Below are 16,010 nucleotides of genomic sequence, written 5' to 3' on the forward strand. Positions count from 1 at the left end.
TCACTGCTTCAAGCTATTTCCTTTACTCATGTTGAAGGGATTTTGCTGGTTTTGGGGGTCTTGGTAGTAACTCCAAGAGCAGAGTGGGGAAGAGCCCAAGCGTAGACTTGGGTGCCACGATGGGTGCAGTCAGTTTTATGATTCCACTTTTATGTGTCCCTTGGTAAAAGTGACTAACAATATACATTCCTCGTAAATAAAAAAAAAGAAGAATCTGAATTGTTAGAAAACCTCAAGTCTTGGTTTCTTGGGGGGTGAGAAAGTGGGGACAGAGAGAGCCGTGGTCCTGGGATTTCTGGCAAGAGCACCAGCTGCATCTGACACAGAACCTGAGGAGAGGGTCTCCCTCAGCCAACAGAGAGGAGCCATTTCAAAGGGGCTGCCTAGGAGGTGAGCTTGTGTCCGGTGTGTTGGAGTATATCAGACAACCTTTAATTACTTCCCCAGGTCCACAGCCCCCCTTCCCCATCAGATCCACCATCAAATATCTTGTCCCCAGAGACTTGCTGTGCAAGATTTCAAGGCCCAGAGTAGGAAAGCGTCCCTTGAGACCACACGACAAATCACATCCGCAACCCCGGCTCTCCTTGAGGGGTTTCTAGAGCCTTCCACTCCCAGCTGTTTTGCCTGCGGGGAGGTGCAAGTTGCAGCCTGGACCAGAACTGGCTTGGCTGCAGTCTTAGGAGACAGGCCATTTGCTTTTTACTTCATAGATGGCATCCAGAATATTTCTCCGTCTTGATTTCAAAGAGAATATGCACCACTTTCCAGATTACAATTTAGTCCAGGATTTCTACAAGACTCTTCCTTGACCTTGTAAAAATACCATACCAGAGGACACGAAATATTTGACAGTGAGGCTTCCTAAGTCGCAGTGAAACCTCCCTCTTCATCCACAATACAGATGGAACAACTGAGGCCAGGAGGGCCAGCGACATGTTTGGGGGGCACATTAAATAAGGACCAGAACTCTGCATGGGTGTCGGTCACAGTCTGTTGAAATACAGTACCTGGTGAGCTGGACAGTTTTGACAGACAGTGAAGGACAGTGTCTCCGCCTACCGTGAGGTACCTGGAGCCTCGAGCATCTCTGTCCTCTCTGTTCCCAGGCATCTGGTCCCACCTGGAGGGAAATGTAGTATCCAGGCTTTGTAGAAAATGGACCGTTTCTTCCATACCTACAGTGAGTGCGTGACGTAAGACTGTCCCCCCGCCACCCAGCTCTGGGTGGGCTGGGAAGCAAGGCTACCCCACGGGAGCACAAGAGGGGTTTTCTTCAGCTCAGCACTGCAGTTGCTGTTCACCCTACATTTCATCTCGGGGGCCCACCATTTAATATTGCTTCCAGGATGTGGGCCCGGGTCAAACCCATGTTCCAGGAGCAAGAGTGCCTTCCACACAGACAGCCCTGACTTTGCAGAGTGCAGGGGCTGTGCGAGGAGTCCCCAGCCATCCCTCCAGGAGACCGGGCCTCAAGTGCCCTGTCCTCCAGGGCCCCTTCTTTACAAAGGGCCTCCCCAGGAGCTATTTCTGGGCTCTGTCTACTCTAGGCGCAGCCATTTGGCCCTATCTTTTCCATCTGATGAATGGACTTGTCAGGCTACAAATCACAATCATTGATGTTACCACTGATCTTTTCTTTAGATTCGTGCGATGTGCTTAACCTCTCATGAGTCCAGTTTCCCCAATATTCTCCCTTCCCTTATTCAACCCTGGCCCGAGAGGACGTCCCCACCCCCCAGCCCCCGTCCCCACCTCTGCCCCCCAGATGTAACAGAGAGATATGACACCTTTGGAAACAACTTTCTTTATGAGAATCTTGAGTTCCTAATGAGTCTGGCCTGGAGTGGGCTAGGTCAGTGCAAATATTCCAGGAGCACAGACGGGGGCAGCCGAGGCCAGTGTGGGAGAGATGGGGGCACTGCGGGTGGGTGAGTGAGGTGTTCTAATGATTCCTAGACCGACAGTCCCTTAGGAACCATGTGACTGTCACACTGACCTCTGAGACCTGTTGGGATGAATACTGAAGGGTTGCTGCTTATTCTCTGTCTGGTCTGGGTGGGCGACTGGCCAGCACCAGTTGGCTTGTGAGGGATGCTGTGACGCCAGCCCAACTCTGCCTACAAGCAGAGGGTGACGGCTGGAACTGAGTGGGGAGAGATTTCAGAGAAGACGCTGAATGCCCCTCACTTCCCTCCCAAGGAGCTCTCCTCCTCCCTGCCTCAAAGGCCACAGAGAGCGTGGACTCTGGGATCAGTGTTGGGTTTCAGGTCCAGCACTACGCACCAGCTATCTCTTGGTCTCTCTGTGCCTCACTTTTCTTCTGTCAACAGGGGCCCCTTCCCTGCAGGACAGTGAGGGGTAAAGACAGTGTATCCGAAGCAACTGGCCCAGAGCAGGCCACTGTGCACAGCAGCTAACACTGGGATTGGGAGAAGCAGAACAGGAGTCAAAGCCCCACACCCTCCCTGTTTCCTTAGAGGGAAATGGCCTTGCCCTTTCTGCACAGATAGCCTTCCTCCACAGAAATGCCAGCTGGGGGCTGCCCGTGTCTTATTTGCTTTTAAATCTGCAATAACTTGGTACCAGCTGTTCCAGTATTAGACACCTCGCTGCCAGGAGACTGCCTTCCTCCTGCCGCAGTTCCAGCCGTCAAAAGCAGTCTCTCATACCCTCTTTTTCAAACAAGAAGTGGTTCTCAGATGGCCTGTGGCCTTCTCATCTCTGATGGAGATGATCCCAACTGTTTCCTCACTGCCCTCTCCCAAGCCCACCTTGCTTGGGTGCCAATCCAGTATCTCTCCCTCCCTCTTCAGATCTGGGGCCTTCAGTCCTGGCCTGGAGCGCAGCTGGGTACCCCATTCTCTCCAGAGATGCCCTGCCCCACGCCATGGAAGGGGCCAAGAGGCTTCCCTGACAACACCAAGAGAAGAGGACGGAGGACCCAAGAGTAGAAGAGACTGGTTCTCCAAAGCTTCCCAACACCCTTGAGGGTTCCAAGGCTGTACTGACACGTGGTAACACCTTGCCTGAGCCCTCTTTCCTCCACCCGTCCTCCCCTCCTCCCCACTGGCGTGGTCCCCTAGGGGCTGCGCCCAGAGATGGAGGGAATGGTACTGCCCCAGGGACCCTGCCCGGCTAACCCCTTCCATCAGTCCCTCCCATCTTTGCTGTAGCCCTCAGCCAGCTGTCATCCCCACATCACTGATGAGGATGAGCAAGTTCAGAGTTAAGTGCTTGTACAAGGTCAGCCAGCAAACAACCTCTGGGCCTCCACTTCCCTGTGTGTCGGGGGGGCCATGGCGAGGAGTTGGACAAGCTGCTCTCCAGCAGCCCCTCTGGCACTGTCTGGTGACTTACTCGGACGACAGCCAATTGCAGGAAGTACTGAAAGCAAGTCCAGCCACAGCAACAGCTGATGGGGCCTCCCTAGCAGCCTAGACCCTGGCAAGGAACCCGGGAGAGCTGGGCAGGAGGGCCTCAGGCCAGCACCTACCCTTCAGAGGGAGGGTTCCTTTTCATTAGCTGTTTCGGGTTCCGGGATGTTTCCTCAGGGCTGTGAGTCCGAGGTGGGTCCAGCCATAATAGAGGCAACTCTCCATTTGCTGTTCTAGAAGAAGGGAGTCTCCATGGTGCCGAGACACTCACCCCCAGAAGAGATGTCTGCCAGCCCATTCCGGCAGGTGGGGAAATGTGCTGAAGCACATCTCTCACAGCTGCTGGCTTCGTGTCCCAGTGGCGTTCCTCCACAGCCAGTACGGGACTAGATCACCTGGGGGCCTGGGCACACACCTGTGTCAGGAGGAGCCGATCCAGAAGGGAGGCCGGAGCCTGAGCCTAGCCCGGGAACGGAACGAACCTTTGCTGAAGAGGCTCCAGAGGGCAGCCTACCTGTTAGGCTCACCCCAACATTCCCTGTGTTGCTCCTCTCCGGCTCCAGCTCCCCCAGACCCCATCCCTGTTTCCGGGGGCTATCTGCTCCAGGGTATGGGTGGGTCTGGAAGGAAGAGTGACATGACAAGGCAGGTAAGCCCATACCCGTCAACTCTGACCACGTCTGACTTGACATTCACGAAGCATCTACTCTACGCCAGGTACAGCCCTGGGCTTTTTCACAAACATCACTCCTGCCTCACAACAACCCCACGAAGAGGGCCTTACTATCCCCGATTTATAGATGAGGAAGCTGAGGCCTAGCCAGAATTGCTCAGGATGGCTGAGAGTAAGTGGCAGAGCGGGGACCGGAATTCAGACTCTGCTCCCTGTCCAGCGCTCTGTGCCTGTGCTGTCTCCCCACCTCCGAGGTGCCTGCAGAAGCAGGCGTCCAGCCAGGCTCCAGAGAATAGCACGGTGTGGCGGGCAGGCCCCTCAGGTGCGCTTGGCAGACGGACCCCTCTGTGACCCCGCTGGCCCAGCACTGAGCCCAGGCTGGGACCACAGATCAGAGCCAGTCACATGGCGGGGACCAAGGCAGGTGATCCCTGAAGAGGTCTGTTTCCTGGGCTAACAGGCAAGGTGGCCTCCAGCTGGCCCCTGGGAGCAGCGTCGGGATACACCCTCCAGGGACCCACAGGACAGGAAGCCGAAAGCTGGGCTCTGTGTACAGTCCGCTGTGCAGACCGGCAGTAGCAGACCTGTTGTCCGAAGCTCTGCTTCAACCCTGCTCAGGTTTGCTTGGGCGGGGCAAGAGGAGGAGCCAGAGCAGGAAGGATGGAGCCAGGAACAGAAGTAGGGGGGCAGGAGCCATGCTGACGTGGCAGAGTTCTGGGCACTCACACCCTGCTGGGCTGGCCTCCACAGGCAGCCCTCTCCTGCCCGGCCTGCTCTGCTGCGGGCGCGAGGGCTGGGTCTGCTTACAGCTAATGTCCTTAGTTTACTCGTTCCCATGACCAGTCGGTTCAAATTGCAGCCGAGGAACAGCCTGTGAACTTGAACTCGCACAGTTCAAGAATTTGGCCCTTAAGCTCCAAGCAGGTCACCCAAAGATTCAGAACTCCGGGGCTCCCCTAACACCCAGCCTTGCCCCCCACACCCTGGCCTGAGCAAGAAAGGAAGTCTAGGAAGAATCTTCACTGGGAGAAGGGGACCTGGGGCTGAACTCTGGGGCCCTTAGAAGCAAGGGGCTGTGGGACTGGGCTGGAAGCCTCGCTCAGGACTCCGACCTCAGCTCCAGGCTAACCTCTGGGCAGGAACCCCTGGCTGCCGTGAGGCCCACCCAGCTAGCTGCTGTGCAGTTAAGCAGGGACGGACATCAGGTCACACCCAGGCCTCTCTCCCCTTGCTCCTCCCTTCTGATCTGCCATTGTGTCAGGCCAACCCAGCACAGTCGGAGCCCCTGTCTTGCCCCCATGCGCCTCCCTTTTCCCATGACTTGGAGGCAGCTGTTGATTCTGTCCCCTTCTTGGCCCCTTCCCCGTCACACTTTCCTCAGGGTGGAAGACTCCAGCCACTCCATCCTCCACTTCTCAGCCTTCATGCTCAACCAGCAGCACTATTGCCTGGGTTGGTACAAGAGGAGGAGAGCAGCCAGAACACGACGCAGCTGGTCCAGCCTCCAGGCTGGCGCTGGCGGGGGGGCGGGCTCCAGGTGAAGTGAAAAGATGGGTCTGTGGGGGCAGCGCCCCTCTTTCTGGTAGCTCACTCATCCCTCCTCGACCCAAAACTACTGTTCAACAGAGGGGTGAAGGAGCATGGAGCTGGGGAGGGCCTCACTTGGAGCTGGGAGCCGAGTGGTCTGCGTGGAGGAAGGTGGCAGTGGTGTAGTTCTGGAAGAGAGGCTGTAGGAACATGCCGATGGTGCCAAAGACACAGACGAAGACAAAGATCCAAAGGAACAGACGGTCGATCACCATGGCGACATACTTCCAGTCCTCACTCACCTGGACAGAGGAGAGGAAGGAGACCCAGGTATCAATCACATGATCCGGGAGGGGAGTGGAGCAGGTAGAAGCAGCTTCCACCACACATCACTCCTCTCACTCCACGACCCCAGAGTGACCTTTCCAAAGCATGGCCCCAGTCTTGCCTGCTTAAAAGCCTCCAGTGGCCCCACTGCCTTCAGCAGCCACCCAAACTCCCAAGTCTAAAATCAAGACCCACCCAGGACAAATATGAGCCAACCACCTATCTTCCGCCCTCTGACCCAGCCTTACCAAACTCCAGCCTGTCTTCTCAGGTCTCTGTGCCTTTGGGTTTCCTTTTGGTCTAGAACTCCAGTCCTCCCTATCTCTACCTGTGAACTCCTACACATCCTTCAAAGCCTAGATCAAATGTCACCTCTTCTATGAAGGCTTCCCTGATCCCCCTAATGAGAATGAACCACTGTTTCCTCTGGGTTCCCTCAGCACTATGTACACGTCTCTATCACAGTATTTTTACTGAACTGTATTGTCATTTCAATTTGTATGCCTGGCCCCTCCTTCCTCTCCACCCGCCTCCCGCCACTTAAGCTATGAGCTCCTAAACTACAGGGACCCGATCTGATTCATCTTTGTAATCCCAGCATCTCAAACACAGGGTTCCGGTAAACGGGTGTTGAATTAGTGAATGAATGGCTGCCTCTGCAGCCCTCACTCCTTATATGACTGCCTGGGGAGCCCCATCCAACAGCCCCAGAGGGTGAGGACTAAATCTCAGGTGTAAACAAACCCGTCCAGAAGAAAATAACCTCTGTAGGTTTGGGAGCCAGTCACAGGGTCTGCAGGAGGCCTGGCCTCCACTCAGAGCTGCTCCACTCCGGCCTGAGTCTGGACCTTTGTACACGTGTTCATCTGTAGCCCAGCCAGCCGGGGGCATGGGATGAGGCACTGTGCACCTTCCTTCAGTCAGCAGCTGAATAATGACTCATTCATGTCACACTTGTGCCTCCTATGTACCTGGCACCATGCTAGGCACTGGGGATGTGACTGAGAGCAAGACAAACACATCCTGCAGTTTACAGTCTCCTGAGGGAGATGGACACAAAATTAGTAAAAATAAAATAATTACACATTGGTGGGTGCCTATATGGAAACAAAGGACGAAGAAATGGAGGGGGAGATATAATTCAGGGTGTGATCTGGGGAGGCCTCTTTGAGGAGGTGACACCTTAAGCTAAGATCTGATAAGTGAGAAGGAGCCCGCTGAGACAATCAGAAACAATCAGACAAACCCAAACCGAGGGACCTTCGATTGGCCTGTACCCTTCAAAAATGTTTATGCCATGAAAGACCATTCCAGATTGAAGGAAACTAAAGAGACAGAACAACAAAGTGGAATTCAAGATCCTGGACTGAGGTGGGGGAGATGCTACAAAGGACATTACAGAGACAACTGAAAAAATGTTAGTATGGACTTTATATCAGATAAAGGTATTGTATTGATGCTAAATTTCCTGAATTGCATCACTGAGCCTGGGTTATGCAAGACAATATCTCTGTTCTCAGGAGAGAAAAGCTGAGGTATTTGGGATAAAGGATCACTATGTCCACAACTTACTCTTAAACAGTAGTGCAAAAATTAATAATTTTTAAAAGGAAAAAAAGAAGCGCATTCCAAACAGAGGGACCAATCTGTGCAAAGGTCCTGAGTCAGGAAAGAGCTTAGCTGGCTTAGAACAGTTGAGCAGATAAGCCAGTGACCTGAGCAGGGGAGAGATGGCACGAAGTGCGCAGGAGACACTGTGTGTTTGGGTGGAGAAGCACGAGAACTGAACCAGGGAGACCATTAGGAGTCTCTGCCCTGGTCCAGGCAACAGCTGATGGAGGCCTACAGCTAGGGAGGCAGCATGGAGATGGTGAATAAAGAAGGAAGCTGAAAATCTCTTTGGAGGTTGGTTCCACAGGACAGGACTTCTGATGATTTGGATGGTGGGGGACGTAAGAAAGAGAGGAGTCAAGGATGACTCCAGGTTTTTGGTCTAAACCATTGGGTGGATGGTGATGTCATTTACTAAAAGATGGGGAGATTGGAGGAGGAGCAAGTTGGTGGTGGGGATGTAGATTAAGCACTCAGTTTGGGACGTGTTAAGTTTGAGATGCCTGTGAAGGTAGGTCATTGCATCCTCATCACCTAACTCAGTAAATGCACATTACATGAGTGGACTGCAGTGGGGGAGGTGGAGGCAGTGATGCAGCCGGTCAACCCCCTGCACCACCGGCATCTCCCACTTGGCCTCAGCCACCTGAGGCTCTCGCCCCATTTCCTCATGACTTGGTCCCTCTCTTCTTCCTTCAGGACCATAACTTGCTCCTTAGCTCAAGCCTCAGCTCCTGCCCTCCCAGGGAATAGAAACACCAGGCTCTGAAGCATCCCCACACACACAAAAAAACCGGTAGTGCAGGAGCCCACCTTCCTCATCCCCCAAGCCGGAATGGCTGCAATCCAGTGGAAACATGGCCAATCACCAGAGCAACAGCTGAGCCACAGCCTGGAACCAGCCAGGTACCCAAAGACTGATTGCCGGATGGGGCCAGCCACAGCCCAAAGTGGGGGGAAGTCAACCCATCATCTTCCCCCCCATCCCCTGGCTCAGTGCTCCCCTTCTGGGAGTCACTGCAGAAAGATACCAGTGTGCAGAAAGCTCAGAGTGGATCTTAAAAACCCTCGCCTCCACCTGCCCCCACCTCCGTAAATATTTCACAAGGGCATCCCCTGAGGACCCAGAAGAGCAGGAAAAGGATATTGATTCAGGACTCTGTGCTCTTCCCAGCAGCCGGTGGAACCTCTTAACCACCGCCACCCCTCCCATACACACTTTCTACTGCCCTCAATTTTGACCCCCGACGCGGGGCACACAAAGGACTCATCTCCATTTGTGCTAAGAGCTGCAGGTTAACAACATGGGCTTGGGAGTACAAGCGGCAGAGAGGGTGTCTGGGGTCAGAGCCACGGGCCAGCTGCAAACCCAGAAGGTCCTCCTCCACTTCCTGGCCACCCTCCCAACACTAACGACACTCACGATGCCCCAGCTGAGGCATTTCGCCCTGGATACTAGTCCTCAGGAAGCCGCAAGTTCATCCTGTACCAACCGCCACTTAGGCGGCGCCGCCTCCCGGAAGTCAGAGAAGAGGCCACGCCAGCGCCCAGGCCCACAGGCCCCGGCCGGACTCTCACTGCCCACATCCTGCACTCCCGTTAGCTCCTCGGTGTCTGTCTGCGCAGGCACCGAGGGCCCTGCAGCCCGCATCCCACGCCCGAGTCCCCGCGCCTCACTCACGCTCTGGTCGTCGTCCTCACTCCGCATGTGGTCCGCGATGAAGCGCACGCCGTCCACCGCCTCCCGGAGGCCGCAGCCACACGGCCCCCCGGAGCGCCCGGGGCCGGCTGCCGGCGCCGGCTCCGAGCCGAAGGCCCCAGCCAAGCCCTGCACAGACGCGCGATTGACGAAGCACGTGCAGGAGTCTGCCCCCAGGGCTTCGCGGTAGAAGACGGCGCCGGTTCCCTCGCGCCCGCGCTGGCGCCGCCGCAGGCGCAGGCGTTGGCGGGCGCAGCGGTGGCGCGGCTGCTGCATGAAGAGCAGCTTGGGCAGCTTCTCCAGGAAGATGACCTTGACCCAGGGAGCCATGGTGTGCGTGGTGGGTGAGCGGTGGTGCACGTTGAGCACGCACACGCTGGTGACGATGGAGAAGGTGACAAGCACCATGGTGAACATGAGGTACTTGCCTACAAGCGGCACGTCGAGGGAGGTGGGCGGCACGATCTTGGAGATGAGCAGCAGGAAGACGGTGAGCGCCAGCAGCACGGAGATGCACAGCGTCATCTTCTCGCCGCAGTCGGAGGGCAGGTAGAAGACGAGGATGGCTAGTGAGGTGATAAGCACGCAGGGGATGATGAGATTGATGGTGTAGAAGAGTGGCTTGCGGCGGATGATGAAGTCGTACGTGATGTCCACATAAGTGGAGTCGTCCGGGTTCTCGTTGCGCCGGCCCGGCAGCGCGACGATGTCCCACTCGCCACTGGGCGTGAAGTCGTCCAGGCTGGCCACGTCACTCTTGAGCACCAGGTCGATCTCGGTGCGGTCGTAGGTCCACGAGCGGAACTTCATGGTGCAGTTCTGCTGGTCAAACGGGAAGTGCTTTACTTCGATCTTGCATGCGCTCTTGTAGATGGCAGGCGGCAGCCAGAAGATGCTGCCATCATAGGAGACCACGGCATTGGAATAGAAGGACACCTCGTACATGCCGTCAGCACTGCCAAGGGATGAGCACAGTCAGCCCTGGCCTAAGCATTCCTCCACCCCACCCATCAACCCAGCCCTGAGTGGGAAGAGAGGAAAGCCAAAGGGATATATGGGAAGAGGGTAGCCATCCAGGGGTCTAGGGAGGAGGGGCAGGAATTGAGCAAGAAGGGGATCTGGGTGGGTTGGTGAGGAGAAGAGGCCTCAGAGACAGAAGAGGGTGATGAAGAGGGGAGGCACATCTGCTACTTGTCATGCATTCTGTAAGCTGGTTGCTCCACATGAAGGTGGAGAAGTTAGGGGAGCCAGGGAGGCCAGAGTGAGGAGCCCCAACTAATGGAGAGGGACAGGGGCAGGTGGGAGGAGGAGATGGTCCCTAGTGGCTATGGACTAGTGGCTTTGGGTCTTCGAGATAAGAGGGATTATTTCAGGAGAGGGGCTGGAACCTGGAGGAGAAACTGGGATCTCCAAGTTCTTTGACCCTCCCCAATCCTCCTGGAAGGCCTATTCTTGAATCAGTTTAGGCACTGGAGTCTGTCAATCCTCGTTTTTATGCCACTGCAGCTCCAAACACTGGGAGTCCTAACTGGCTGAGAGGGAGCTGGCCATGGCCCAAGTTACCTTGGCTGTCCACATTATACCTCACTGGTTTGGGTCTGTCTGTCTGGGTAGTGACTTGTCTTTGCCAATGAAAAGTCCCTCTGTCCCCCAGCATGAGCTAACTTCCTTTCCCCAAGACCTGAGTACTCCCATGGTCTCCTCCAGCCTTCCCATCCTCCAGGGTCACCTACTTGTTGTATAGGACCACATCTGGGAGCCAGATGTGTTTGGAAGGGAGCCGAACTTTCTTCATGTTGTCAAATTCCTCAGGCTTCCAGGTGAGGCGATAATCCTCCCACTCCTGGGAAAGGGAGAGAGGGAGGCAGCACCAGCCTCTGCCCTGGGAGGGGCTCAAGGTCAAGGACAGGGACAAGAGGAGGCCTATCTGGCTTGAGGAAGTTTTGAAAAGTCATCGCATCCCCACAGTGACTTCTCTGCCCAGCAAAAGTGTCTTCTCATTTAATTTGCATAGCCAAGCCAAGATATTAGAAGTTACGTTTTACAAATGAGAAAATGGATCTTGCTGAGTTTAACATATTCAAAGTTACAGAGCTGTGAGCAGAAGAACCAAAATTCAAATCCAGTTATTTAGGGCTCCAGAGTCTAAATTTCTGCCTCTCTTGAGGACATGAAAAGAGGGAAAAGCACATGCCCCTCCCCCCCCCCACAAAAACAAGGAGGAAAGAGAAGCCCAGGGGTGTGGACAGGAAGAGTGCTAACCTGGGTCAGCCAGACATTGGTGGTCATGATCTGCTCCCGCTCATGCTGCAGGGAAGAAGAGAAGCTGCTGAGAAATGCCCCACCCCCACCCCTCAAGCCTGTGGTCCCACTACACCACCCAGGCTCCTTCCCCCACCTCCCCAAGCCTTGGGAACTCCAGAAGAATAAGCACAAACACTGACTTCAGTAGCTGGGCAGAGAGTTTGGGACCTTCACTCACCACACTGATGAGCTGGGCCAGTGATACCATGAGCTGTACCGTCACCAGCTCAGAGCCATTGGTGGCTGGGCGGATAAGCTTATTGTAGCGGGAAGGATCCAGGAGATGCTCCACCAGCCGCTCCTCTGTGTCTGTACCACAGACTCCTGGGTAGTGTGGGTGGAGGGCAAGAGGTAAGTACATAGGCAAGGAGGTCCCACCCAGGATCCCACTCTCCCTAGGCAAGTGGTACAACGTAGGCCCAAACAGGAGGCTGTAGCTTCCCGCAGCCCCATCCTTAAGGATATAGCAAAATGCTTAGGTTACCCCATGGAGGCCCCTCATAGAGAAGTCCCTCTCTGAGATCACTGACCAAGGAGCCCAGACAGCCCCCCACAGTCTCCCACTAAGAACCCATTCTGCAAGGATTAGTAGAGACCCTGCTCTTCCTGCAAGGTCTCAGAGGGTGGTTTCAAAAGAATTGACATTTCTGTCTCCAGGGCTTCCCCTAGAAGATACCTACAATTCAAGGAAGGTTCTGGAGGGTGGTGAAAGGGGAACAGTTATTCATGTCCCACCATTCAGCCTTTCTCCTCAGTCTGTGCCCATCTATGTGTGCAAGTAACACTATGTGCCTCTACATGTGACTGGCTGTGACCCCCTCCCCCCATAGGTACTGGGTTGGAGTAGAATAGTTGGGCTGCCTGAGCTCTGGGTCAGGGCATATATTTAGTCCCAAGTTGCGCACCTATGGGAGCCCACCTCTCATGAGATTGCAGGCAGGTATGGAAAGCTCATTTAGTTGTATATTCCCTTTGTACCTGCCCCACCACACACTCTATCTCCTTCTGCAACCGTGCACGAATGCACCCCACCCCCTCAGAGATTCCTCCCTGGCCCTCCGCCTGGCAGAGCTTCTTCCCTTCCGAGTCTCCTGCCCACCCTACAAGAGAGTTGAGAAGTTGCTTCTTTCCCCCTCCTGCCTTGCCCCTTTGGAGTCCAATATGAGGGACAGAAAATGATGGAGAGCCAAGGGAGGGTGCAGAACCAGGTAGATTTTCTTGAGATAATGTTTCACAAGAAGTCAAATGGCATCTCAGCTGCAATCAGACTCTCCCCTTCCTTCCACCCCAGATAGCCTGGGGAGATCCCCTCCCTCCTTCCTCTCTGTGCCCACACCCTCTCCACCACCCCTGCCCAGGTTGCCCTCTCTTCCCAGCATCACTTCGGGTATGTCCTCCTCCCAGTTCAGTCTCCCAGGTACTCCCTGCCGTCCAGGGGTCTCTTCCCTAACCCCTAACAGACTCCCCGCCTTAGGGATCCCTCCCGTACACCTTCGAGACTGAGTGAGACAGAGCGCGGCGACTTGTCCTTACCTGAGCACAGCCCGAGGAGGCCAAAGCTGAGGAGCAGCGCCATGGGGCCCGAGCGCCAGGCCATGCCTCTGGCATAGCTCGCCGGCTCGCCTAAAGCTGCCGAAGCGCGCCGCAGGCCGGAGGGCCGCGGGCGGGGTGCTGTCCGTGGTGCTGAAGCCGCTCCCGCACCGCCCGCGCCCAGCTGGAGCTGAGCCCAGGGTGTGCTCGCAGCCTTTGGTGCTGCAGTGCCGACCGCCACGGCGGTTCCCAGGGCTCAGAGAGCTGGTTGCGAGAAGGAACCAGCGTCTCGTTTATCCCGGTCTGAGCAGGAGGAGGCTTTTCCGGCTGCTCTTCCAGGGAATACAATTGGGACGGTGAGGGGGAGGAGTCTCCGCCCCGGAGGCGGAAGCGCCAGAGCTCAGAATAAAAGGGGTCCCTGGGTTGTGTATTCTGCTGCTGGTCCTGCTTAGTTAGGGTGTGCGTGAGGCGGAAGAAGGGCGGCTCACCGGACAGTGGAGGAGTTCTGAAGCCCCTGAGTTGGAACAGGACCCTGGAGGGGTCTGAAAAGGCTCCGGAAGAAAGCGCGAGTAAGACAAATAGGTCAGGACCCGCTACGAGGGCCAGAATGAGGGGGTGGGAGTCGGGAGGAGTTTCTGGAGTTCCCACCTTCTTTCTTTCCTCTTACCAAGCCCAAATGATCCTGCTTCCAGGGAAGGCTGAGGATGCAGCCAAAAAAGTGCATTTTAGGCCCTTAGAGAAAGAGACAGGGGGCTGTAGGTTTGCTATTTTAAGAAAGCAAACCGTTTTGGAGTCTGGAAACAGGATCCCCTCACCTGTTTCCTTCTCTACCATCGTAGAAGGCCAAGCTTCCTGCCCTCCCCCAGGGAATCTAAGGTGGGGACATGTGGACATCTCCTGAAAGAAGGTGACCTTCAAGAGTGGAAGGGTAAATGGCCCTTATCAATTAGTCTTTCTCACCCACATTCCCTTCCTCTCCAGTCTTTGGCTTCTGTGAGACAAGGGAGGATCAGAGGATGATTTCACAGAGGCCAGCCCAAGAATGAAGCTAACACAAAGGAAAGCAAAGATGAGACAGAGACAGAGAGAGATGTCAAAACTCAATGACATCTTTGATCTTGAAAGCCCTGAACTTCTTAGGGGGATTTTTGTCATTTTCAACCAAAAGATTCCTGACTAAAGCAGCCTTATTATGCATACATCAAGGCACTGTCTTATTCCAGCTCTGCCCACTTCTTCAACCTCCTCTGGGCCACTACCCCCAGCCCCACACTCCTCTTGGCAATGTCTTTAAGATCCTCCCAGCCTCCACACGTCAGGGCCTTTTAAACATGTAGTTTCCTTGATTCTTTTATCACCCATTTCCCCTCAACCACTTTCTACTTTACTTTGTACACGTGGCAGAAACGTCAGTTCCTCAAGGAAGCTATGCCTGACCAAAGATTAGGTCAGGTGCCCTGCCAGCTGTTTCCAGAGGATGATCAATGAGTAAATAAATCAATTGAAGGTGGTGGCTATCCTGCTAGATCATGAACCAGCACAGTGTCTGGCATGTTGTGAGGGCTCAACAGATAAGGAAAAGGGCTGGTATAGGACTGAAATCTTTTAACATGTAGAGGAAAATTCCTCTCTAAAAGCTCAGCCAAAAGCAATTTATTTACATGTACTTAGTTCCTGGAATTGAGGAGGAAAAGCAAGACAAGTATCAGCAAAGGGCTGGAGAGGATGTGGGATGACTACAGGCCCCATAATGCACATGGAAGTGGCCATAAACCTGCACCACAAGCTCCAGGGCATGTGCATGTGTAAACATGTAATCATCTCTTAAGAATTCAAGAAATCTTGGAACCAACAAAAGATGTAGAGAATAAAAGCCTTAAGGAAAAGGGAAGGAATGTGTATAGTCACTCCACTTTGGAAAAGGGTCAAAGATGGGAAGAAGACACCGCCTTCAGTAATTCAGATCAACATTTGTTGGGTATCTACTGTATGGGTATTGAAGCAGTGATCAAAAAGACCTAGTCCCAGCTATTAAGGAGATCACAGTCTGGTGGCAAAGACTTGTTACACCATGCGGTGGCTGCTCTAATAGGGTATAAACAAGGTGCATTGGAAGCACAGAGGAGAAAGGGGTTCATAGTGCCTGAGAGCCTGGAGGGGATGGAGATGAAAACTGAGATTGGAAAGATGAGAAAGCCAGTAAGACAAAGGTGGATAAAAGGCATTCAAACTCCTGAAAGAGAGAGACAGGGAGCTTTACATGTAGATAGTACTTAGTACTTTCATCTTTTGGTGGAAGCTGGGTGATTGAAGAAGGCTGTGAAAGTCTTCTGTTATGAAAATCTCTCTCTGGAGTGGTTGCTTGTCTCTGTATTGATAGACTGGAGAGTCATGTGCTTGCTTGAAGCCCTTGGTCACTCCCTGATGCTCCTCTCAGGTCAGTCAGGGCAGCCTGTTCACCTTGACCTCTACCTTTTCTTTTCAAATTCCCCAGCTTTTATTTCAAGTTTAATTCCAGCCTGGCAGGGAGTGAGTCCTCTGAGCACAACCACTCAGTGGCCAAGGAGAACTGGAACACCATTCCTCACTCCCTCATGTCTCTCACACACACCCCTTCCATATCGACCAGGGAGATAGGACAGGTCCAGAACCATGCAGGGTGATGGATACATAAAGGAGTATCAGCCCTCCGGCAAAATAGTGACCAGGCAAGGTTTTGGTGGGACAATCCCAGTGCTTTTGATGGTAAGGAACATTTTCTCTTGAAAGGCATTACAATGTTATTTTCCTTTAAGATATTTAAAATTTAAAAACTTACTACCAGAGTAATACATATCCATAAAGAGCAATTGGAAAACACAAGTTAGCAAAACACAAACTAGATTCATAATCTTACCTCCTAGCAAAAAAATCGCTGTTAACATTTCATATCTATACAGTGTATCTCCACATTTATCTATGT

The 16,010-nt window shown here is 53.9% G+C and overlaps 1 protein-coding gene across 1 annotated transcript; it reads right to left on the reverse strand.

The window, feature by feature from the left end:
• Nucleotides 1–2: 2 nt before the first annotated feature.
• CHRNB2 (cholinergic receptor nicotinic beta 2 subunit) lies at nucleotides 3–13,391 on the reverse strand. Its single transcript, XM_030842167.2, has 6 exons — nucleotides 13,052–13,391; nucleotides 11,697–11,842; nucleotides 11,477–11,521; nucleotides 10,948–11,057; nucleotides 9,197–10,169; nucleotides 3–5,879 (listed from the first exon to the last, which is right to left on the reverse strand). The coding sequence occupies exons 1-6, from the start codon at nucleotides 13,113–13,115 to the stop codon at nucleotides 5,709–5,711; spliced, it is 1,509 nt and encodes a 502-aa protein (XP_030698027.1). The 5' UTR covers nucleotides 13,116–13,391; the 3' UTR covers nucleotides 3–5,708.
• Between the last annotated feature and the right edge of the window lie 2,619 nt (nucleotides 13,392–16,010).

The sequence above is a fragment of the Globicephala melas genome, chromosome 1, assembly GCF_963455315.2.
Source record: "Globicephala melas chromosome 1, mGloMel1.2, whole genome shotgun sequence".
Lineage (NCBI taxonomy): Eukaryota > Metazoa > Chordata > Mammalia > Artiodactyla > Delphinidae > Globicephala > Globicephala melas.

What these genes read in the sequence shown, in the direction of transcription:
- CHRNB2 (XM_030842167.2), bottom strand. Translation starts at nt 13,115, where the DNA reads ATGGCCTGGCGCTCGGGCCCCATGGCGCTGCTCCTCAGCTTTGGCCTC. An exon ending in CCTCCTCGGGCTGTGCTCAG is followed by an intron (nt 11,843 to 13,051) that starts GTAAGGACAAGT and finishes CACACTACCCAG; the next exon opens with GAGTCTGTGGTACAGACACA. An exon ending in TGGCCCAGCTCATCAGTGTG is followed by an intron (nt 11,522 to 11,696) that starts GTGAGTGAAGGT and finishes TCTTCCCTGCAG; the next exon opens with CATGAGCGGGAGCAGATCAT.